This window comes from Pleurodeles waltl, chromosome 6, assembly GCF_031143425.1.
Source record: "Pleurodeles waltl isolate 20211129_DDA chromosome 6, aPleWal1.hap1.20221129, whole genome shotgun sequence".
In the NCBI taxonomy this organism is placed as follows: domain Eukaryota; kingdom Metazoa; phylum Chordata; class Amphibia; order Caudata; family Salamandridae; genus Pleurodeles; species Pleurodeles waltl.
In genome coordinates this window covers 97,413,757-97,437,578 of record NC_090445.1, presented here as the reverse complement: position 1 = coordinate 97,437,578, position 23,822 = coordinate 97,413,757, and the positions used below count along the sequence as shown (strand labels likewise).

The 23,822-nt window shown below is 48.1% G+C and overlaps 1 protein-coding gene across 1 annotated transcript in view; it reads right to left on the bottom strand.

The window, feature by feature from the left end:
• The window catches only part of IKZF3 (IKAROS family zinc finger 3), a 449,605-nt gene that overhangs the window by 297,087 nt on the left and 128,696 nt on the right, over positions 1–23,822 (bottom strand). Inside the window, exon 3 of the mRNA XM_069237426.1 lies at positions 17,573–17,707. Within this exon, the coding sequence (XP_069093527.1) occupies positions 17,573–17,707 (135 nt within the window). The remainder of the gene's footprint in view (positions 1–17,572; positions 17,708–23,822) is intronic.

Here is a 23,822-nt window from a genome sequence, read left to right as displayed (position 1 = left end):
GGGTCGCAAATCTGAACCTACTGACATGTGGCCCCAAATTCTTACAGAAAGTCACAAAAGTGCACCCATGGTATATGTCGTAACCCTATAAAATATTTGTGAACTGTATTTTAGCATGGGTAAATACGATGTGTAGATTTGCTCATGTGAAAATCTATTGAGCATTTGCAAGTTCATTTTCCCTCCAGCCACTTTCTTCCCAACCCTGGAAGAAGTTCTAATTCTGCCATTGTCAGGAGTAAATGTCCAACCTTTCTTATTATGGGAAAATATTAGAGAGAAGCTGGTGAAAATCTTTAAAACATACAGGTTAGTAGGTTTGCAGACTCAAAGGCATTCCAGCCCTGGAACTATTGCTTACTGCTTCCTCCAGCCCCAGTATGCAGATCTGCAGAAAGGTGGAAAAATAAGGAAATTGCTACAGTAGGGATTGAAACTGCAAGTATTCAAGCCCTACTAAGGTAGTAGCCCTGGCATAATCAGAGACGCTATTATCAGAGCTCTTACATAATGAGATTGCTGCCATAATTTGTCGCCACACTACATGGCACCAAAGGGACAAGTAGATCTTTTTACAGGACAAGTAGATTTGAGAAGCAACCTGTCCCCTGGACAAGTAGATATTTTAATAAATTCCACACCCCTGACACTGCACCCTGCCCATGGGACTACATAGGGCCTACCTTAGTGGTACCTTACATGTACAAATAGGGAAGGTTTGAGCCTGGCAAGTGGGTACACTTCCCAGGTAGAATTGGCAGTTTAAAACTGCACACACAGACACTGCAATGGCAGGTCTGAACCATGTTTACAGGGCTACTAATGTGGGTGGCACAATCAGTGCTGCAGGTCCACTAATAGCATTTGGTTTACAGGCCCTTAGCACCTCTAATGCACTTTACTAGGGACATACTAGTATACCAAATATGCCAATCATGGAAAGGCCAATCACCAATACAATTTACACAAGGAGCACTTGCACCTTAGCACTGGTAAAGTGCCCAGAGTAACAAAAACAGCAAAAACGAAGTCTAGCACACAGTCAAAAATACAGGAAGCAGAGGCAAAAAGATAGGGGAAACCACACCAAGGATGCTAGGTCTAACAGGAACCCTACATGGAAGTGCTGTCACTTTTCGAGACTGAGATGATGCTGCCGAATGACCCAAGATTTGGACCCACTGAAGTGGAAAACAGTTTTGAAGGTGTCTCATTCAGTGGCAAGTGTGGAAAAAAAAGCTTTCACACAAGAAGCTAAAGACAAGGGTGTTCCCCAGGTCTGCTCTGAGCATTAAGGAGCGGAATTAAGATTGTGTGCCACACCAACCTTACAAAGAATATGCTAAAAAACAGTTGCTTTGTTTTCTCACTTGCACGAAAAATCGTTTAGCAAAAAAATAAAAACGTGATGGAAAAGTGAGAAAATTCAAGAGTTGGTTGTGTCTGAGGTCCAGGCTGCCAGCCATTAATAATTCCAGAAGTTATGAATCTGGGGAAGTCCAATTGCTGGAGAAATGAACTGCTGTAACTGATACTGTTCGACAAGTATCAATCAAAGGCATTTGTATAGCGCACTGCTCACCCGGAGGGTCTCAAGGCGCTGGGGGGGGGGAAACGCTACTGCTCGAACAGCCAGGTCTTGAGTTGCTTCCTGAAGGCGAGATGGTCTTGCGTTGTCCGGAGGTGGATGGGGAGGGAGTTCCATGTCTTGGCTGCCAGGTAGGAGAAGGATCTTCCTCCGGCGGTGGCTCTGCGGATGCGGGGGACGGTGGCGAGAGCGAGGCTGGCGGAGCGGAGCTGGCGGGTGGGCTTGTGGAAGGTCAGGCGGCTGTTGAGGAACTTGGGGCCCAGGTCGTGGAGGGCCTTGTGTGCGTGGGTGAGGAGTCGGAACGTGATTCTTTTGTTGACGGGGAGCCAGTGCAGGTCTCTCAGGTGTTCGGAGATGTGGCTGTGTCGGGGGATGTCCAGGATGAGTCGTGCTGAGGCGTTCTGGATCCGTTGGAGTTTCTTCTGGAGTTTGGCGGCGGTACCGGCGTAGAGGGCGTTCCCGTAGTCCAGCCGACTGGTGACGAGGGCCTGGGTGACCGTCTTCCTGGTCTCGGTGGGGATCCACCGGAAGATCTTTCGAAGCATGCGTAGGGTGTTGAAGCATGAAGATGAGACGGCGTTGACTTGTCTGGTCATCGAGAGGGAGGAGTCCAGGATGAAGCCTAGGTTGCGAGCGTGGTCCGTTGGCTTGGGGGTGGCTCCCAGGGCGGGGGGCCACCAGGAGTCGTCCCAGGCGGATGGTGATGATCCCAGGATGAGGACCTCCGTCTTGTCTGAGTTCAGTTTCAGGCGGCTGTTCTTCATCCATTCGGCGACGTCTTTCATCCCTTCGTGTAGGCTGGCTCTGGCGGCGTCCGGGTCGCTGGTGAGGGAGAGGATCAGCTGGGTGTCGTCGGCGTAGGTGATGATCTTGAGGTTGTGTTGACGTGCGATGGTTGCGAGGGGGCTCATATAGACGTTGAAGAGGGTGGGGCTGAGCGATGACCCTTGTGGAACTCCGCAGATGACTTCGGTGGCCGCTGACCGGAACGGGGGAAGGCGGACTCTCTGGGTTCTTCCGGCGAGGAATGAGGCGATCCACTCCAGGGCCTTCCCCTGGATGCCGGTGTTGTTCAGGCGCTGTACCAGGGTGCGGTGGCAGACAGTGTCGAACGCTGCGGAGAGGTCCAGGAGGATGAGGGCCGCAGTTTCCCCATTGTCCATTAGGGATCTGATGTCGTCTGTGGCTGCGATGAGGGCGGTCTCCGTGCTGTGGTTGGCTCGGAAGCCGGATTGCGAGTGGTCGAGGGATCCGTTGGTCTCGAGGAAGGCAGCTAGCTGTCTGTTGACGGTCTTCTCGATGACTTTGGCAGGAAACGGGAGGAGCGAGATGGGGCGGTAGTTCTTGAGGTCGGAGGGGTCTGCAGTTGGTTTCTTCAGCAGGGCACTGATCTCGGCGTGTTTCCAGCACTCCGGGAAGGTGGCGGTGTTGAAGGAGGCGTTGACGATGTCACGGAGGTGGGGTGCGATGATGTGGTCAGCCGTGTTGAAGATGTGGTGTGGGCAGGGGTCCGTAGGGGATCCGGAGTGGATGGTGTTCATTGTGCGTGTTGTGTCTTCGGTGCTGACTGGGGTCCAGGTGCGGAGGGTGGCGGTGGGGGGCATCGGTTCGGTGGTGGGGTTTGTGGTTGGTGGGCCGAAGCTGTTGTGAATGTTGGCGATCTTGTTGTGGAAGAAGGCTGCGAGGGAGTCGCAGAGGTCTTGCGAGGGAGTGATGTCATTGTTTCCGGCGTCGGGGTTGGAGAGCTCTTTGACGATGCTGAAGAGTTCCTTGCTGTTGTGGGTGTTGTTGTCCAGTCGTTCCTTGAAGGCTGTCTTCTTTGTGGCGCGGATCAGTTGGTGGTGTTTGCGGGTGGCGTGTTTGAGGGCCGTCATGTTGTCTGTGGTCTGGTTGGTGCGCCAGGTGTTCTCCAGGGAGCGGCAGTTCTTCTTGGAGGTGATGAGCTCGTCGGTGAACCAGGAGGCTTTCTTGCTGCTGCGTCTGCTGGGGGGGTTCTTCTTCAGTGGTGCGAGGGCGTCTGCGCAGTTGGTGATCCACTGTGTGAGGTTGTTGGCGGCTTCGTTGGGGTCCGTTGAGCTGGTGGGGGGGTTCTGGCTGAGGAAGGTGGTGAGCTGGTCGCCGGTGATCTTGTTCCAGCTCCTGCGGGGGGTTTGTTGAGGGTGGTGGTGGGTCGTCGTTTTACTGAAGCTGAAGTGGACGCAGCTGTGGTCAGTCCACTGGAGATTGGTGGAGTGGCTGAAGGTGACATATTTGCTGGATGAGAAGACTGGGTCAAGCGTGTGGCCGGCGTGGTGTGTAGGGGTGGTTACCAGTTGCTTGAGTCCGAGGTTGGCCAGGTTGTCCAGTAGAGCAGTGGTGTTGCGGTCCTTGTCGTCCTCCAGGTGGAAGTTGAGGTCCCCCAGGAGGATGTAGTCGGTGGAATTGATGGCGTGGGGGCTGACGAAGTCTGTGATGTCTTCGCTGAACTGTGTGCGTGGTCCCGGTGGTCTGTAGATGAGGGTGCCTCTGAGCGTGGTCTTGGGGTTGGTGTGTATCTGGAAGTGGAGGTGTTCGGCGGAGGTGAAGGTGTCATCAGAGTTGGTCGTGATGCGGATGGTGTTCTTGTGGATGATGGCGATGCCTCCTCCTGTCTGGTTGACGCGGTCCCTCCTGGTGATTTTGTAGCCTTCTGGGACGGCGATGGCGACGTCGGGTGCTGAGGAGGAGTAGCAGTGTTTACACTATATGCACCCTTTACTACTTTAGTTTTCCTTTTAGGCTTAATGTGTAATGACCATATTCTATTGTATATCTATCAGCCTCAGCCATTAACTTCTTGTGCTCTAAAAACTTCAGTCATTGATTGGCTTGAGACACTGTCAATCACATCTTAAATTATCTTACAGGAGTATTTAAGTCTCGCAGTTTTGATAGTGGTCAACTGGGGTAGCCCTTCCATTGCCACTTGAATGCATGAGGCAATGTTTAGTATCTGAAATCAGTCAGTGAGTGACCCCATAACACTGGTGAGAGAGAGCTTGCAAAAATATAACCAATGGATACCACATAAAACATGATTTGACAAAGCTAATAGACCTGGTTTTAATGTATCAGTGCATGTAAACACTGGAATTGATAAATGCTGTTTACATGTGTCTTACCCGCAAATGCGATTTATCATGTTAAAGACTGCCCTATTAGCTTGAAGACTGCTAGGAACAGTAGCCAAAAAGAATTCCTTTCTGTATATAATGCATATAGGAGGTAAAGAACTGATTGTGACCGTGCAACTGTAATTTTCATATAAAACAGTCCCTCATGCATTCCAATTGAAGCACTTACTTGAAGGCAGAATGTTACACCTGGTTTTAACTTAGGTTGACTGATAGAAGTCTGTGAAGAAACATGATTAGGATTTATTTATTCTTTGCACTAATTTGTATAGTATAATTATTGCTTAAGTGTTTTTAAAATGTACAATCATTCTCATAAACATGATCATGTATAATAAATAATCATATAGTGTGAAATAGCAATTAATGTGTGTGAGGAATGGGACAGGGCTCTGTAGATACAATCTTCAGATAGAAGATTCTCTTACAGGTTTGTCTGACTCTTACCACTGCCACCTTCCAGAGTATAACTCGCTAAATTAACTTTATGGGCTTAGGGGATCTACCAGGTGTGACCCCAATAATGAATAGGTAACAGGACGTAGCCTGAGGGGTTGGGTCTGTAGAGATCATCGTGAGGCACACACACTGCCTCCTGAAATGTCTTCTTTCTCAAAACCACATAAAGCGCAAGTGCACTTCATTTGCAAAGCTAGTTCAAGCGAGGGCTTCAGTCAGGATAGCTACAGAAGAAATGATACTTTTCAAAGCCATGGAACAAGCAACAGCATAGAAGCTTAAATGGCCACGCTGTAAACGCTCTGCCAAGCCGTGCTGCCTGTTGCCTAACACATGCATTCTACGCTGAGAATGGTTATGCTGCGTTATGCATATTCACTCTTCACACCTGAGGTAGCGATGACATCATCAGATACTTCATTCAGTCAATTATGAATCAGCAGGTAGTTCCACGTGCTCATGGCACCTCCCTCACTCACTAAATGGTCATTGAAGGATGCATGCGCCAAATACTCTCACAAAGGAGGGCTTCCCCAGAACAATAAAAGTGTGTCCCCACTTGGAAGCGCCCCACCTACATAAGTAATGCATACGTGATTCAGGAGCTGCGATCGCAGTTACTCAAGCCAGGCAAAGTTAACACTTGGACTTTTTTTTTTTTTTTTAGACAGTGTGATATGCTGCACCCCAGTGTCTTGTTTAACTACAGATGAGAAACCATTCCTCATTCACTCTAGTACTCTTTGTGTGCCCTACCGATCCAGCGCCAGAGCTGAGAAGCCTTCGAGGGGAGAACCCAAGGTATAATAGAGTAAATGTAAAGTCTTGACTTTATTAGAAAACACTGACTGCAGGCCGCTGTCATTTGGCAAAGCTGATTAGTAATAACCAACCTGAGACCTGTATTCGTTTTTTTCTCCATTTGTCAGACATGCTTGCCCATTCTGTGCCCCACAAATGTAGTGGGCAAAGCAAAGGAGGCCAAGCTGCTTCTCTCCAGTCAGAATCAGTTAGAGGCGGAGTTGCCGCTACAATGCCCACTCGGCACTCCCGGGGCTGAATCTCAGGGTCCTTGCCTCGTTATTGGCTTTGATCGCTGAGCACATAGTTTTATTAGCTTACATAGCAAATAAAGCTGGACAAAATAGAACTTGATTGGGTCTAGCTTTGTAGTGCTACTGTCTTTAAGATAAGATGTATTATCACTTCTTTAAAATATACACCTATATTGCAGTGGCGTAACGAAACTTGAGGGGGACCCCCAGTATAGTCCCTGAAGGCCTGCCGCCCGTGCACAGCGTACAGTACAGTACAGCGGGGGCCTTTGTTACACCACTGCTATATAGAGTATTACCCTTTACTCTTATGCTTTTGACAAGTTCCACAGAATGTGCCAAGTCATGTAACGCCCCCTCGAGTACCTTTGAATACCTTCGGGACAGAAGTCAAAACTTTAGCATGTCTGTGTGTTTCACACAACCCCTCTCACCGGCATCTTATATAACCTTTCTTAAACATGGTGTTCTATGGAGGGAGGAGGGGTCGTCTTATGAGCAGCCCCTTTATTGTTACACACGACATTTGAATACTTGCTCTTTTTTATATGTTTATTTATTGCCATTTAGTAGATAATGCATCCATACAAATAATCAATAATCATAAAATACAGCAAGAAAAAAACTAAAAACTTTGCAGCTCCATCTGCAAAAGGTCGAACAGTGCTATTGCCACTAGTCTACGATTCCTTGGCAGTAGCGTTTTAACTATGCCCAAGAGGCAAGTCTGTATTGTGCAAACCACTTGATCTGATTTCATTAAACATAATTCATGTACCACTTGTTGCCAGAACTCATAGATTCGGGCGCACAGCCATGCGAGATGTACAAAGTCCGCATCCCCACTCCCACATCTTTTACATCTAGTGTCCTCTCGCAGCCCATAACTATACAGCCGCACTGGGGTGTGGTACATTTGGTGTAAATATTTGAAGGAGGACTGACAATGATGCAACGATATTCCCATTCTGTCTGTGTCAAGGGCAAGTCTAGAACAGTGCTCCATCTCTCCCACGCTTTGTGCACTAGGGGTGTACCCTCTAATACTGCAGGGTTATACAACATAGTAATTAAATGACGCCGTGTATGGCTACTGAGCAGTGCTTGTAGGGTATTTAACGTCGGCGGTGCCTCTGGGAATGAGGGGCATAAGGCCTCAAGCGCCGACTGAAGTCGGTAATATAGAAAGGTGAACAGTGGTGCCAGGTTATATAGAAAGGACATGTTCCGGAGCTCTAGGAATCTACCGTCTGAGAAGAGGTCGCACAACGCTGCAATGCCCACCTGATTGAGCCGGAACATGCTACCCGCTTCCCGGGTTACCGTGATATCAGGATGTAGATTCAAGGGGAGTGCAGGCGCTTAAAGAGGTCATTTATTAGCTTTGGCGCCCAGAGCTTGCCATGCCATGACAGTATTGTTAACTGTTTATTTCAGCATGTGTCATTTCTCGCTTCTTACATGGCCAAATGGGTAGATATACTTGGGGCCGATACCAGTAATGTGAGTATTGGGCCTGAACACTCAAATAGTAATCTGCAACACCAAAGCCACCGCTCGCTTATGACTGCATCATTATCGACCACCCAACACAGGGTTGCTTACCAGCCCAGATTAACCGTGTGAGATGTTTGTGCATGACTTTGAAGAAACTGAGCGGGAGCTGCAATGGTATATTACTGAAAAGATATAGATAACACGGCAGGATCGCCATTTTTAGGGTCGAGCCTGCGTCACATGCGCTTGCGCAAGCGTATCGCTTACGAGATGCTTTAGGAATTAGAAAAGGGCTAGTAGCCCTGTCCACGTCACGTCAGTGTCTTTCATTGGTTCGTGGGCTTACCTGTTAAAATCTGCTTGCTTTCATTAGTGGAAGGCACGCATACGTCATGCCTTTTCCGGTGGATAGCCCTCCACGAGCGCAGCGACCAAGTACAGAAAACATGCGAGGCTCGCTGTTTCCCATCAGGTTTGTGGACTACTTTTCCTCTATTTTCCCAGCGCAATCTCGCTTGGCAGAAGTCGAGAGTTTTGCATAATATTGACCCTGTTACAGAGTTAATCGCACTTTTGCCAGTTTGGTACATAATTGCACTTTTGCTGATAGGTTTCATTACGAGTTAACTGTAGCAGAGCGATCACGCTGTTTTTTTTCTTTCAACGTGGCAAGAAAAATCTGGTTGGGAGTTTACAACTGGTAATAGCTGTAACTCGGACAAATGCGAGACCCTAGTGCATTGCAAATGCTTGTTATAACTGCTACTCTATCAGCTAAGCAGGGGGGGCATTCTTATCCATCGCTCACCTTCTGTTTCCGATATCTCAACTGTATGGCCAAAGTTATCCTTAAGTATTTGGGAGGGGCCTCGGAGGATCATTATCCTCAGAAATTCAATCAAAACTAGATGCCATTGTAGCAGGTATTCTAGGTCTGGGTTTTTTGTATTTGGTGTTAGTGGAAATATCGTTGATTAATCCCAATTAATATAAAGGCCTTAAAGGCCACCAAACCTAGTAATTTCTCGCAATAGACACTGAAGATTTCGCAGGGTTACGTACATCTACCACTATGTCGTCTGCATACATTGAGACAGCAATATGGCACAGGGCATTGGCGGAATCGGAGGGCAGCAGCGGAATGTCGTTGTCGCCGCACACAAGCAAGTGCCTCAAATGCCATCACAAAAAGTATCGGGGAGAGGGGACATACCTGTTCTTATTCAAAATATGCACAAAGGCTCACTTGAACCATATTTCAAGTGCAGCGCTTATTAACAGTGCGTGCATAAAAGAAAGGACATTTATTTCGGTTTTGGTTAGGATGAATTAAGAAAACATGGCAATCCAAGCACAGATTAGCTGCATAACCACGAGTCAAATTGCTTTCTAGACCCTGTATTTTCGCCACTGTAAACGCATAAACAATAATTATATTAGCAAACAACAAGGTCAGTACTGTACATAACATGAAAAGTACATGTAAAAATGTTGCCACATACGTCACACAGGCTACAACTGGAAGCTCCACGGGGACAGGCAAGGAGCTTGTAAAAGTGATTCATTAGAAGGTACTAGCAGGGGCTGGCTGGCAGCTGGAGCAATCCTAGAAAGTTTGAGAGGTTAAAATTGTGACTCTAGGTAGTCTGCTAGCACAGGTCATTGGCTCTGACACATGGAATGACTTTCCTCTACAATTATACGTTTAAAACAGAAACTGCCAAACACCTTAAATTGACCCTTAAAATGTGAGGGCAATCGACTGGCTTTGCCAATGCTTCTTTGTAAAGCACTGTGAAAATTTTAAAAGGGCATGCATGAGACCAGGTAGCTTTCTTGAATTGTTTATCTTTATGAGAACAACCCGTTCGCAGAAAGACACCTATGCATGATGACGCATGCACAAGCATGTGAGGCCATTTTGAAATGGGTTTCCTGAAAGAAAAATAATTCCAAGATGGTCGTCAACATGCGCCGTGACTTTACAACATAAGTGTACATTTAGAATTGTTTTGTAAGTTTAATTTACCATTTCAAAATTTCTGAAAACTATTAGAACGTGTAAATTAAATGTTAAAAAAATAGGCACAAGAGTACAAAAGCAGACGAGCGAGTGACACGGCAGCAGTGTGCTGTTGCCAGACCCTCACCAAAAAATAATAATAATAATGTATGTGTTTTTTTGCGTTGGAATTAAAACGAAACTCGGGAACGGGAGGGTCAATGGTGAGAACCTGAGGGCTGAGTAATAAAAAGCAACAGAAGAGCAGGAGGGGTGGCAGAGTAAAAGAGGACCTGATTGGGGGAAACAAATCAACAGAATAACGGGGAAATGTAGTGCAGCAAAAGAGGAAGCAGTGAAAACAAACCATACAGGGGTAGCAGTTTTGGAGAGTTGTGGGGTGTGGGAATGGAGAGCAACGGAGGAGCAGGGATGGGTGGGGGAGAAATAAAAGAATTAGTGGAAGGACAAAATGGAAAACGAAGATTGAAAGAAGCATAGCAGGTGACTAACGGCAATAGAAGAGCAGCGAGGGAAGTGAGAGCAACAGAGGAAGTGGGGGACGTAGCAAGCACAGCAGATGGAAAAATATAAAATAAAACACACAAGGGAGAAAAGGGGAAAACACACATGCACTCCCATGGAGTGCTGAAAGAAAAAGAAAAAAAGTAGCTCTGTGATTAAATGCAAAGAAAGACGCAACTCGCCCAGTTAGAAATACTGTGAAATAGCTATGCTTTAGGGGAAGAGAAAGCACAAGAGTACAAAAAAGCCATAAAAAAGAAACAAGTAAATGGGATTGATTAAATGAGATTGATATGAATCTAATCAGTGAAAAGTAATGTAGTGAGCCAAAGCTCACCCTAGGTACTGTTATTGTACACAACAGGTCTTTCGACGGGGAGCGTGGCCAGGGCAGCTAAGATGGCGGACATTCCTCACTGAAGCTCTTTTCGTCAGCCAGCGCATCAATAAACATCCCGTCCCGCACCAGCCAGCATTGGGGCCCGGCATTGTGGCCTCCGATGGGTGCACATGACCCCTGAACCCTACACATTTCCCTCCCAGAGCCCCACCAAAGCCTCAGAATCACACCTTGTCCCCTACAGGTCCATGTACCTGAGCCTTGCGGCCCCCAGCCCTTTTACGTTGGGCCACGCTGGCTGCTGAATTCCATGAACACCGCAGCTGCTCATCTCTCCTTGGCCGCTCCCCAGAGCTCTGGTCCGGGCAGCATCCTCGTCCCTCCACATCCTGTCCCCATGCTTTGGCACCAAAATCAAGGTGCGTGAGGGGCACAGACTCCGCAGAGGCGAGCCTGAGATCTTCAATTAGCTCGAACTACTGCATTGGCCTTCCATTCAGGCACCCCTCTGGAACCTTGCCTGCATCATATCTGTGGACCACCATGGGCCCTCGCTCCAGCTGAAGTCCAGCCCCTCTACGTGACCCTTACTTTGTTAACCACAGGACAGCTGGGACACACTAAAGAGGCCCTGAACTCATTGTCCCCTATTCTTCAATGCTGGTGCATACTCGGAGAGGTGCGAGAGGCAGTGCCTGTTGAAGAACATCTAGAGGGGGCCGCCATGTGACACTGTGGGTCACTGCTCACCATTCTGTGGCCCCATTACACCGGCACATTTGTACTCCTCTCCATCCCCCCACCCTCCAGCACTTCCCTGCAGCTGCACTACGAAACAAGGAGATTCCTCAGCCGGGGGAAGGAGGTGGGGAGTGGAGGAACTAGTGCAGTCCTCCAGCCTTCCTCTTGCCTACCATGGAGTTCACTGGTCCTCCAGCCCCTTCTTGGCTGCCTTCTTGCACCCTTCACTGACCCAGTGACTTTACCCTCATGGTGTTACCTACCGTGGGCAGGCTGCACTCTGCCATGCCCGCCCCACCACAGGCAACAGCAGATCCGCCATCTGTTATTTTGGACGCTCCTTTATTGGGACTTGCGCCCCCACGTTGGATAAGCTGGACAAGGTGTTGGCTGCCATAGAACACTGCTGAGTTTATATGGAGACAAGCCTTGGTTCCCTAGCTACAGAGCTGAGCTTCCAGTGTAACGACCACCAGAAGCATTCTAGTAAAGTTTCGGACGGGGAAAAGACCCTAGCCTCTCTACAACCATTGGCGACAGACAACCAGTGTGCCACTGGAGATAAGTAGGAGTGAGTCCATCACCTCGAGGATAGGGCGGAAGACAGTGGATCACTCACAGAGGAGTAACACATGAATTTTGGGACTGATAGAGGGGGGTGAAGGGACAAGATCCCCTCACATACTTGGAGACTTGGTTCAAGTCATTCACTCCATCATCATGCTCACCGTATGCCTGCTGCCGCCCCTTCTGGGGGCCCATCCACGTCCCATGCTAGCTAAGCTCTTACAGTTTAAGGATCGTGACCCTTGATTTTTTTACCATTTATTTTTATTGTTTTTGAAAGCAACATTAAATGGAAACTTTGCAAGATATACTTGTTACAATGTGCATCAGGAGTCAGTCAGAAGTACACTAGTTCAGCATCACAATGTCAGACTACAATTTAGTCACAGTTATGACAAAGTCTGCGTTATGTCCGTGGAAGCTAACTACAAACACCTTCAGTAGAGCATTTATGGCGGGATCCCAGTTGGTTCATAAGTGACAAGTATATCTCCGCTGACACAGGGAGTTCCTTGGATCAAGAGGTAAAGAGCAGGGGACACATCTATATGAAACACTGTGGTAGATGGTCTATGGACCGGGCATTACATTGTCTAATCCAGGCATTAACAAAAGTGCAAAAAGGAGATTTGGTGTTAATTTCATACATCATACAGTCAGTTAATTGTGAGAGTTAGTGATCCCTTAATGACATTCAGATGTCATTTTTGGCCTCTAGGTTATGGATGTAGGTGTCCCAGTTTCCTACAACCACTCTAAGAAGTCATCTGGACCGTAGCAGGTGTAATGTATTGGTATTAGCCCGGGCCCACAGTAGGAGTGTGCACAGCCACTGTCTTGTGTCCGGTACTGAGGCTGCCTTCAGAGTCATGACTATTTGTCACTTAATACAACTGCAAGGTCTACGAACCAGTGTAGTAGTTTGTCCCCTTTAGCTCTGGGGGCTCGAAAGTAGGTAGCAACGCATGCCCTGCAGGTTCCATCGTGGTGGTTGTAATCTCCAGCCAGATCACCTGCAGCGCAGGGCACTCCCAGACCATGTGATAAAAGCCAGCATCTGATAGTTGACAGCGGGGACATTCCGGCTCTGAAATAGGAGGAGGGGATAAGTAAGTGTGGTGTGTGTAGTTAAATTGCATGTATTGAAAGCGGGGATTTCTACATACCTTTTTTACATGTCATAGGGCTACATCCACGATTTACTCGTGAGCTGTTGAGGGACCACATTATTCCATCAAGTCTTTGCCACTTCCGTGTCGCCCATCATGTTGGTAAGCAATGTGGAGTATAGAGTTGAAATGGAGCTCTGTATGTCCCACATGTGAGAAGGGCATGCAAGTTGGGTGATGGAGTGAGTTCAGTCTCTCCCACCCCCCAGATGGTTCACATAAGTTGTTGGATGACATAATGAGTCAGTAAGTGATCGGCTCCCACACCATACTCATCCCTAAGATCTTGGAAAGACATAACAGCCCGTTGTGAAAGAGGTCACTCAGTGGAGCAATCCCAGCCGGCCACCAATGTCAAAGATCATGGGCACTAGTCAATTGGTGGGGTTGCAGGAATTGTGCCAGTGGAATCAATGGTGGGCATGCAGGAATTGCACCAGTGGAATCAATGGAGAGTATGGGATTTGATTGTTCCCACTATGTACATAGTGTTGTCAGCATGTTCGCGCCATGGTCATCTGGCGTGGTTCCCTTAGTGGACTGTAATCAAGATCCATAAGCCAGGTGTAGATACCAACTGAACCCAAGACATCCCGAAACGTGGCCTGTTCGGGACTGGGGCACATCTAGCCAGCCATCGGAGTTGTGCTGCAGCATAGTACAATTCAAAGCTGGGTGCGTCCAACCCTCCCTCCAGTAATGGCTGTTGTGTAACAGTCAATGCTACCCATTGGTTGCCTGTGCCCCATATAAATCCAGGAGGAGCTTTGTGGAGCTTTGAGGAGCACTACTGGGAGCGCTGCAAAGAAATATAGCAATCTAGGTAACAGTAACATTTTAGATATCACTACGCATCCCAGTGGAGAGAGAGGAAAAGAGTGCCAGAAGGGGAGGGATCCTCTGACTGAACACACTACTCAATCCATATTACCCTTTCTCAGGGCCGCGTCCGAATGGTATATAATAATGCCTAGATATTTGAAGGTGTCATAGCACCGGTGCAGTGTCTCTGAGAAGTTCCGGTAATCGGGGCAATTGGGAACAAACAAGATTTAGACCAGTTAACCAGGAGCCCTGAAATTAAGCCAAAGTCATCCAATAACTGCAACAAGGCTAGGAATGATGTCTCAACTTCACGAAGAAAGACCAAGGTGTAATCGGCATACAAGGACACTACATGATACACATCTAGCTCTGGGATCTCCCACTCCTGTGCTCGCAGATGCCAAGCCAAGGGCTCCATTGCCATTGCGGAAAACAGTGGGTGACAGTGGACATCCCCGATGAGTAACCCGCCTGAATGGGGAAACTATCCAATATTCATTGACCCATTTTGACCCTTGCAGTCGGTCCCGAATACAGCATGCGCACCCAGCCCAGGAACCTAGTCCCAAAGCCCATGTGCTCCAGCTTTATTAGCAGAAAGGGCCAGCTTAAGGTATGGAAGCCTTTTCAATGTCCATAGAGACCACTACTCCACTATGTACTCCCCAGTACTGCATCCTGCATTCTCCACCAGCCTCAGCAGACACCTCATGTTGAGGAAGGTGCTCCTGGTATAAAACCTGACTGGTCGGGGTGTATTAGGGTGGTTATTAAGGGAAGGTGTCTATTGACAAGAACCTTCCCCAGCTCCTTGCTGTCAAGATTAAGGAGGGATAATGGACGGTAGGTGCGCACATCCAACGGATCACGTCCAGGCTTGGGGAGGACCACAATTAGTGCCTCATGCATTAATTCTGGAAGCTGGCCAGACAAATGCACCTCAGAAAATAACTCCAGCAGATGTTGCAAGATCAGTGCTCAATAAGTAGCATAGTATTAGATGGGTAACCCATTGGTACATGGGGTTTTATTTCTTGCAATTTGTGCCACGTCCAGTTTAATCTCCTCTAGATGGATTTTTTCATTGAGTTCAGGCCTTTGAAGGGGAGACAACTGAGTCAACAGCAACCCTGCACAATAGGAAGGTTAAAAGAAATTAAAAAATGGTCCCACAAAGCCAGAGGGATGGGAGGCAAGGCAGTTAAACCGGCTGTATTGCTAAGAACTAGGTTAATGGTGTGACCTTTATTGTGTGTAGGGCCTCTAATCAATTGTGTAAGGTCTACGGCCCTCATATACGAGAAAAGTATTTTGGCCGCAGCACTGTCTTGATTCTCTGCATGGATATTAAAATCACAGAGAATTGTGAAATTTGTCTTGTTGCACATTAATTCGGCAACGTGTTCCGGGAAAGCTTGTAGAAAATGTTGTATTGGGCTGGGGGGTGTATACTAGGGCCCCAGGGAAACTATATTGAGTGTTTGAGAAAATAGAGAAAGACATACTCTCACAGTCTGGCAACTGGAAGGGACAGGAGGTGACCTTAACTGAGTCCCTGAAGATGATAGCCCCCCCCCCCTTCCCAGAGGCTCTGTCAAGCCTGGGTATTAAGTAGTCGGTAGGCAAAACTAAGGCTACATCTGGTGCTGAGTCCTCATGGAGCCAAGTCTCCGTTAAAAACAGAGCTGTAGGTTTCTGCTCACTCAGGAGTCATACACACTTCAAAACTTCCTCACTTTGCTAGTGCTTGTTAGCAATGGAAGTAAAGTGTGATTTATGAAACCTACGCACTCCTTACTGTCAGAGATGGAAATGGACCATGCCAGTAGGCAAATTTTTTCACTAAATGTAACCTGGAACTAATAAATTACTCAACTTAAACAAGTTACACTGTACTGGGTGCAGGCAGAGAATTTCTAAAAGCAATTAAATATGAAAGATGCCCTGAAGATGACTCGTTGCTATCTGTCAAATCGTTCTTGCTAATATTGATTGTTAAATGCATGCACATATCTCTGAGTTACATCCCTGATCCTTTCATCTGTCCAGCTATTAACATGCAGGGGGATCTCTTGCACGGCTTATAATCACCTCGAAACCCTAGCGATCTTGGTCTACACATTATTACGCCTCTCCCTCCACCTCCTCTCTGTTCCTGGTAATGCCAATCTCTAGAGTGTGCATGTGTCCCTGTGTAATATGCACATTCCTTGCTTCACTAGTAGTGGTGGAATATAAAGTTATTTACCTGTCCATGCATTACCAGCACTGGGCCATCTCTCGCACCTTATGTTCTTGACAATGTTGATCTATACAATGATTACCACGTTTCCTCGGCATGACCCATATTTACACCAAAAAGATAGGGCCCTCGGTTAAGGCTACAATGAACATAATGTAGCTGATTTAGTATCAGCATGATGTCCTTTATTCCAGAATATCTTTGGGAAATACATGAAGGCGACATTGGTTCTTGCGGTCCAGGGACCCCTGAGTATCGGCAAAGCCTACTCAGGGGGAAAATTAAATAATAATAACAGATTAATGAAGTATATACAAATACAGAAGCAAAATGTAAAGCTGAAAATTTCAAGACAGTCTGTAAATGTGAAATAATTTGAAATTGGTGGCTAAAATTTAATTTTGTTTCCTCATATAGGGGGTCATTCTGACCCTGGCGGGCCACCGACCACGGGAGCACCGCCAACAGGCTGGCGGTGCTCCCACGAGCATTCTGACCGCGGCGGTTCAGCCGCGGTCAGAAGCGGAAAGTCGGCGGTCTCCCGCCGACTTTCCGCTGCTCGGGGGAATCCTCCATGGCATGGGCACTGCAGGGGCCCCCATAAGAGGGCCCCGCAAAGTATTTCAGTGTCTGCCATGCAGACACTGAAATACGCGACGGGTGCAAACTGCACCCGTCGCACCCCTGCAACTACGCCGGCTCAATTCTGAGCCGGCGTCCTCGTTGCAGGGGCATTTCCTCTGGGCCGGCGGGCGCTCTTTTGGAGAGCGCCCGCCGGCCCAGAGGAAATGTTAGAATGGCCGCCGCGGTCTTGTGACCGCGGTGCGGTCATTTGGCGGCGGAACCTTGGCGGACAAGGTTAAAATCAGGCCCATAGTCTTGTGGGAGCAGTGCAAGTGCATCATATACAATATAGCATGGATGATGAGTGGACTCAATTCAATTAAAAAAAGCTCCAACCTTCCCAAAAAAATTAACATTTACATTTATTTGACTTGTTTGTGTAATAAATGAAATATTTATTTCACAATATGTGCACTTGTTTGTTGAATGCTTGTTTCTACATATTTTTTTGGTATTGCTTTGCACTTCAAATTATCAAAAATGCTTAGGCCAAGATCTTTGGCTTCCAGTAATGACTCATTAAGGGTCTCCGGATTCCAATAATGATTCACTGGTGGTCCCTAGGTTCCAGTAATGATTAAGTGGAGATCTACAAAAGTCAAAAAGTTAAGAACCACTGCATTAGGGGGAGTGGCAGAACTAAGTAAGAAGTCTCTGACTGCATCCTATTGTCATAGATGGTCTTGATATTACTTTTTATTGTAGAGTTTAAACCAATCTGGTACGCACTGTTCTAAATCTTCACACATAACTTCAGCTGGAATGCAGGTTTTTTATAACTCTTACCTCCGATCTCTTTCTGTTCTTTCTGTTCCTTCTGTGCAGCAGCATGGCTATATTCCTCAATTTCCCCATTTGTAAGCTTGATGTGACCTTCCGCCTCCTGTTTTATTACCCCTTTTGAGTTGCTGATGCTTAAATCTGAAAAAGAGTATAACATGAGAGACCGGTTACTAACCGAGCCGTACAATAAGGAGATCTGAGATCTTTTTTCAATTTGTTCTGGTGTTTCCTTGGTGTTAAGACTGAGGCTGAACTACGCTAGTAGGTGCTTTCTGTACTGAATGTCTTTAGACTGAGTCACTAGGTTAAACCTTGTCTAAGGGGAGGCATGGTGGCAAAGATGGCGGGCGCAAACTGATTTGGCTTTCCCCCTCCTCGGATATCCTTCGCTAGCCGGGTGCTGCGTAGCATTCCCGCTCAGATGGGAAGGTCTCCCTGTTGATGGACTTGGCTGATCTGTGATTGCTGCTGGCACGGGGAGCGTGTTGCGACTGATGCTAGGTAACCCTACCTGCCGAAGGCCTTGGCCTTGGCTGCTCGTGCTGCCCCATGGAGCAAACGGGCTAAGGAACTTGTGCCTTCCGCCCACTCCAGACTCCCAGCCATGGGGAGGGACAGGCCACCTCCACTTACACATCGGCGCAAGACAACAACGGACCAGTGCATAAGCGTGGACTTTGATCATGCGGGACAACTGGAGGCCCATGACTTGATCTTGAGCAGCCTAACCTAGCCGAGATCCTCGGGCTATCCTAGACTCCCAGGAGGCAGTTGAAATGAAAGTTGGGAGCGTGAAGGTGGATGTCTCTCTCCTTTGCCGAAATCTCAGAAACGTTGCCATCCGAGTCACTGAGGCAGAGAGTCAAGTATCCTTGGTGGAGGATGAGGAGGTCACCCTTAAATAACAAGTCTCCAAGCTGCTAACGTCAACAGCGAGTATGGAGGGGTGCGCTGAGGTTGTGGGAAATGGGTCACGCTGGAATAATCTTGGTTGCTTGGCTTCCCAAAGAGCTCAGAGGCCTCAGATGGGAGCGCTGGGTACGGTCCTGGATTTTGGAGGACAAGTTGTCACCATTGTTTGCAGCGGAATGAGCACACAGGTCCTTGGCCCAGAGTCCCCCGCCCAGGTCTCTGGCATTCCTGCTCACTGTCTAGATTCTGAACGACGGCAATCGGGATACCATCCTTCATGAGGCTAGGGGAGACCCAGACCTTTCTTTTGAGGCTTTGCGAACAATGATTTTTCCTGAATACACACAAGTGCTCCAACAGCAGGCTGGGGGAGCGTTTCAAAGTGGCTCCTGAACTTTTTCCTACAAAAAAACTGAGAGTCTTGCTGGCCCGTGGGGCTGAACTGCAGAATCCTTCCACTTGTGCTGGTTGCTCATATTCCTCTCTAGAAGTGAGAGAGGGGTGGACTTGGATGATGCACTGTTATATGTGTGGGGGTTTATACATGACCTTGCAATCAAAGAGGTCTTTTATGTTTCTGTTTTGTTGTGTGTTTGTAGGGGGCATTGTTATGCTTTGTCATTGGGTGACAAATGCTTCTGGGGTAGAAGTACGGGGTGAGAGTAGTTGGGGAAGGTGGGGAGTTCTGTTTTGTTGTTGTATTTTTCTCTTTTTTTACAGTCCTAATGCCACAACTGCCTGGGCTACTTGCCCACCTTGTGTCCTTGCAGGGGTGCTTGGCCGCAGACCACCGTGTCATGGGTAGTCCCCTGTGGTATCTTTCTGACATTGCCGCTCTACACTCACCCAGTCTATCTTGTAACGGAAATTAAAATTCTGTCCTGGAATGTGAATGGTCTGTTGGACCGCATCAAGCGCACAGCCATTCTTCACTATGCCAGGCACTTCCAACCTGTGGTTCTTGTGATGCAGGAGACCCACTTGCTGGGGGAGCACTGCCTATCCCAAAGACGCTATGGCTATGACAGTGTCTACCACTCTGGGTTTACCGGAGGGGGAAGGATCGCGCAGGGGTGGCGATTCTTTTCCACAGGCGGTTCCCCCTTGTGGTCACGAATGCTTATCCAGACCCCATGGGAGATATAAGCGGGTAGCAGGGCTCCATGAATGTAAACAGTACAATTTTCTGTTGGTCTACGTGCTGAACCAGTTGCTTGCCCCCAAGCTAGCCTCCATATCCCTTGTGCTCCTGGGCTTCCTGTCGGGCACCACTGTCATTGAGGGGGGATTTCAATGTGTTTTCCAATTCAGAGCTGGATTCCACCGGCCCGTCAGGGGCAAGACGTCAATTACACTCTCGCCAACTCAGGGCATGGGTCAAGTACCTTGGGCTCTGTGATGCAAGGCAGACGTGGCATCTCTGCACTGCCACGCACACTCACAACTCAGCAGCACATAAGACATTTTTGCAGACTGATTTGCTGCTCCTGCCGACCACGGATCTTTTGCAGATGTCCAGGGTCGATATTCTTCCAATGGGGATTCCTGACCACTCCACACTCCTCTTGCACTTGGGAGTCTCATACACTGCTGTGCGCACATGTGGCGCCTCAATGCGTGGCATACGTCTGATGAGGTGTGTTCCATGTAGAGACCGAACTGTAGGCCTACTTTCAGAGTAATCATCGGTCCATGCCTTAAGCCGGCACCCTCTGAGTAGGCAAACGGGCTATAAAGTCTGGTGAAAGGCTATAGCCGGGATGGGGAGAAGGAGAAACTTGCACATGTAGTGGTCATAGAGGCTCGAGTCCAGGCCTTGGTGCGCAGGGCACTGACTGCGACATCAGAGGCGATTGCCTGCTGTTGACAGTGGCCCGTGAAAAATTGCGAAAGATCTCCCTGGAGGAGGCCAGGCAGTGTTGGAGGGTGTTAGAAATGGGTCTTTGGTTGGCAGTCAGGTTATCCCTTGTCCAAGCAAGGACCCTCTCTTTAATCAGTGTAAGTCACACACAATCCAAATTATCCTGTGCCTACCATCTGGTAGCTTGGCACTGAGCAGTCAGGCTTAACTTAGAAGGCAATAAGTAAAGTATTTGTGCAAAAAATCATGCAATAACACAGTATAAACACCACAAAAATATACCACACAGGTTTAGAAAAATATAGAATATTTATCTGATTAAATGCAGGTCAAAACGATCAAGATTTGAAGTACATGCTGAAATATCACTTTGGTAATGAAAAAGAGTCTTAAGTTCTTAAAAGCAATAAGTGCCTCTTGCAAGCACAAAGTACCTGGTTTGTGTCTAAATTATCCGCAAGGCACCGCAGAAAAGGAGATGCGTAGAAAACTGGGAGGTGTGCGTCAGTTTCTCTAGGTGCAAACAGATGATGCGTTTATATTTTCCACGCAACAAGGGCCTTGCGTCGATTTCCGGCGTGCGGATTTGAGTTCTCTTTGGGTTGTGGGCGTATATGAACGCCCCGAGGACCGTGCAGGGAATTCCTGGGTGTGCAGAACGAAGTCACAAGAGCTGCGTCAATCCAGTGGGCGATGCAGGGCCATTTCTGTCGCTCGCCAGGCGCTGCATCGATTCTTCTCGCAGGAAGTCGGGCTGTGTCGTTCCGGCTTGGCTTTTCGCCGATCCAGTGGGCCGTGCGTCGAAGTTACAGTCGCAACGTTGGTGCTGCGTCGATTTCCACTCTGGGAGCCGGGCTGTGTCGTTCCAGTTCGGCGTGCTGTGATTTTCTCACCACGATGCAGGCTGGGTGTCGATTCCGGCAGGCTGTGCATCGATTTTTTGCCACACAAGGTGGTCTTTGTGGAGACAAAGGGCCTGATTCTAACTTTGGAGGACGGTGTTAAACCGTCCCAAAAGTGGCGGATATACCACCTACCGTATTACGAGTCCATTATATCCTATGGAACTCGTAATACGGTAGGTGGTATATCCGCCACTTTTGGGACGGTTTAACACCATCCTCCAAAGTTAGAATCAGGCCCAAAGTCTTTTTGGCCCTGAGACCTCAGAAAACAGGAGGCACGTGCAATCCAAGCCAATGGAAAGCACTTTCCAGCAGAGCCAGAAGGCAGCAAGGCAGCAGGGCAACAGCAAAGCAGTCCTTTTCAGGAAAGCAGTCAGGTGAGTTATTTGGGCAGCCAGGTAGCTTCTCTTGGCAAGTTGCAAGTTCTGGTTCAGAGTTTGTTCCCCAGTAGGTATCTTGTCCAGAAGTGTCTGAGTTGGTAGGATCAGGGACCCTTTTTAAATACCCAAATGTGCATTTGAAGTGGGGGAGACTTCAAAGAGTGGCTTCGAAGTGCACAAGGTCCCCTTTCAGTTTCATCCTGTCTGACAGGGTCCCAGTAGGGGGTTTGGCAGTCCATTGTGTGAGGGCAGGCGACTGTCCTTTGACATGTAAGTGTCAGGCCCTCCACCCTCCCAGCCCAGGAAGACCCATTCAGTATGCAGATGTGTGCAGGTGTGACTGAGCATCCTGTCTTTGGGTTGTCTGAGTTAAAGGGAGCTGTCAACTAGCCCCCCCAGACGTGGATTGGAAGGCACAGAAGACCTTAAGTGCAGAGAAATTCTCACTTTCTAAAAGTGGCATTTCTAAAACAGTAATATTAAATCCAACTTCACCAGTCAGAAGGATTTTGTATTACCATTCTGGCCATACTAAATATGACCTTGTTATTCCTTAAAGATCAGAATCTACCACTCCAACAGTATATGAGGGTAGCCCTAATGTTAGCCTATGAAATGAGCAGGCCTCACAGTAGTGTAAAACAAATTTAGGAGTTTTACACTACCAGGACATACAAACTACACAGGTACATGTCCTGCCATTTCCCTACATCGGACCCTGCCCTCTTGGTTACCTAGGGCCTACCCTAGGGGTGACTTATATGTAGAAGAAGGAGAGTTTAAGGCTTGGCCAGTACTTTTAAATGCCAAATCGAATTGGCAGTGAAACTGCACACACAGGCCTTGCAATGGCAGGCCTGAGACATGGTTAGGGGGCTACTTATGTGGGTGGCACAATCAGTGCTGCAGGCCCACTAGTAGCATTCAATCTACAGGCCCTGGGCACATGTAGTGCACTTTTACTAGGGACTTATAAGTAAATTAAATAAGCCAGTTGGATATGAGCGAATGTCACATATTTTAAGGGAGAGAGCATATGTACCTTAGCACTGGTTAGCAGTGGTTAAGTGCGCAGAGTCCTAAAACCAGCAAAAACAGTGTCAAAACGTGGAGGGAGGAATGCAAAAAGGTGAGGGTGACCACCCTAAGGCTGTCAGGTCTAACAGAGGGCAGCCCCCCAGCGGGTTTATGAGCATGGTGACAAGTCTGGAAAAAATATTTAATGGCTGGCCACCAGACAGATTGCCTCTAGAGCCGTCCTGTACTTTATGGATGCCAGGAGCTGCCTTAAAATCTGCACCCCTGACATCCTACAAGTGTTTGCTGACTTCTACCGGGAGTTTTACTCCCCAGGCCTAAGCCTACCTGAGAGGTGGCACAACCACTGCTGGCTGAGATCCCTCTCATGTTCATCCCTTGCATGTTAACTCACAATTTGTATCAGGCGATTACGGCCTGGTTGGGTTTGCAAAATGGGATGAGATAGGTATTTTCAGCTCAGGGACGCCTGCGCCAGGGGCAGAATTTGGTTTTTCCATGGTCTACAAGAGCGATATCAACTCTCTATCAACTGCTCTGGTGGCCCTCCTCCCCTTGGAAACCGCAGTCCTGGACTTTAGACCGCTGGAGATTAAAATGATCACTGGCAGGCTCGCCTTTGGTACTATATTGCAGGACTACAGCTCTCTGGCCATTAAACTCCCTGACCACTTTGCGAGGCTGAGACAGAGGTGAGAGGCGTGCGTTGGGGAACTGGACGACACAGACTGGAGGGTGACTAGGATGGCCCCAAAAGAACTGGTCATCTCCACATGCCATAGGCTGATCCAACTCAATTTAATCTATATGGTCTCCCAGCTGCTTCAGTGAGCAGGTCGGAATTCACAAGCCAACTGCTTTCACTGCTTGGCAACTGACACAGATTTTTTCCATGTGGTTTGGTCCTGTCCAGCGTCATATTGCCGGGGCATAGAGAGAGAACTCAAGTCCATCCTTGTGCAGCCCGTGGATATTTCCCCGAAAGTGGCTCTCTTGGGCCTGCTGGAGGACCTGGGGCAGACCAAGACTGGAATATGCTTTTGTGGGGGTGGCCACCCTGGTCACTAAGAATGACACCACTCGAGGGTAGAACTCCAGTAATCCTACTTCGCTGTCTGCTTGGTGGATGAAAATGGACTGGTGAGTCCAGCAGGAAA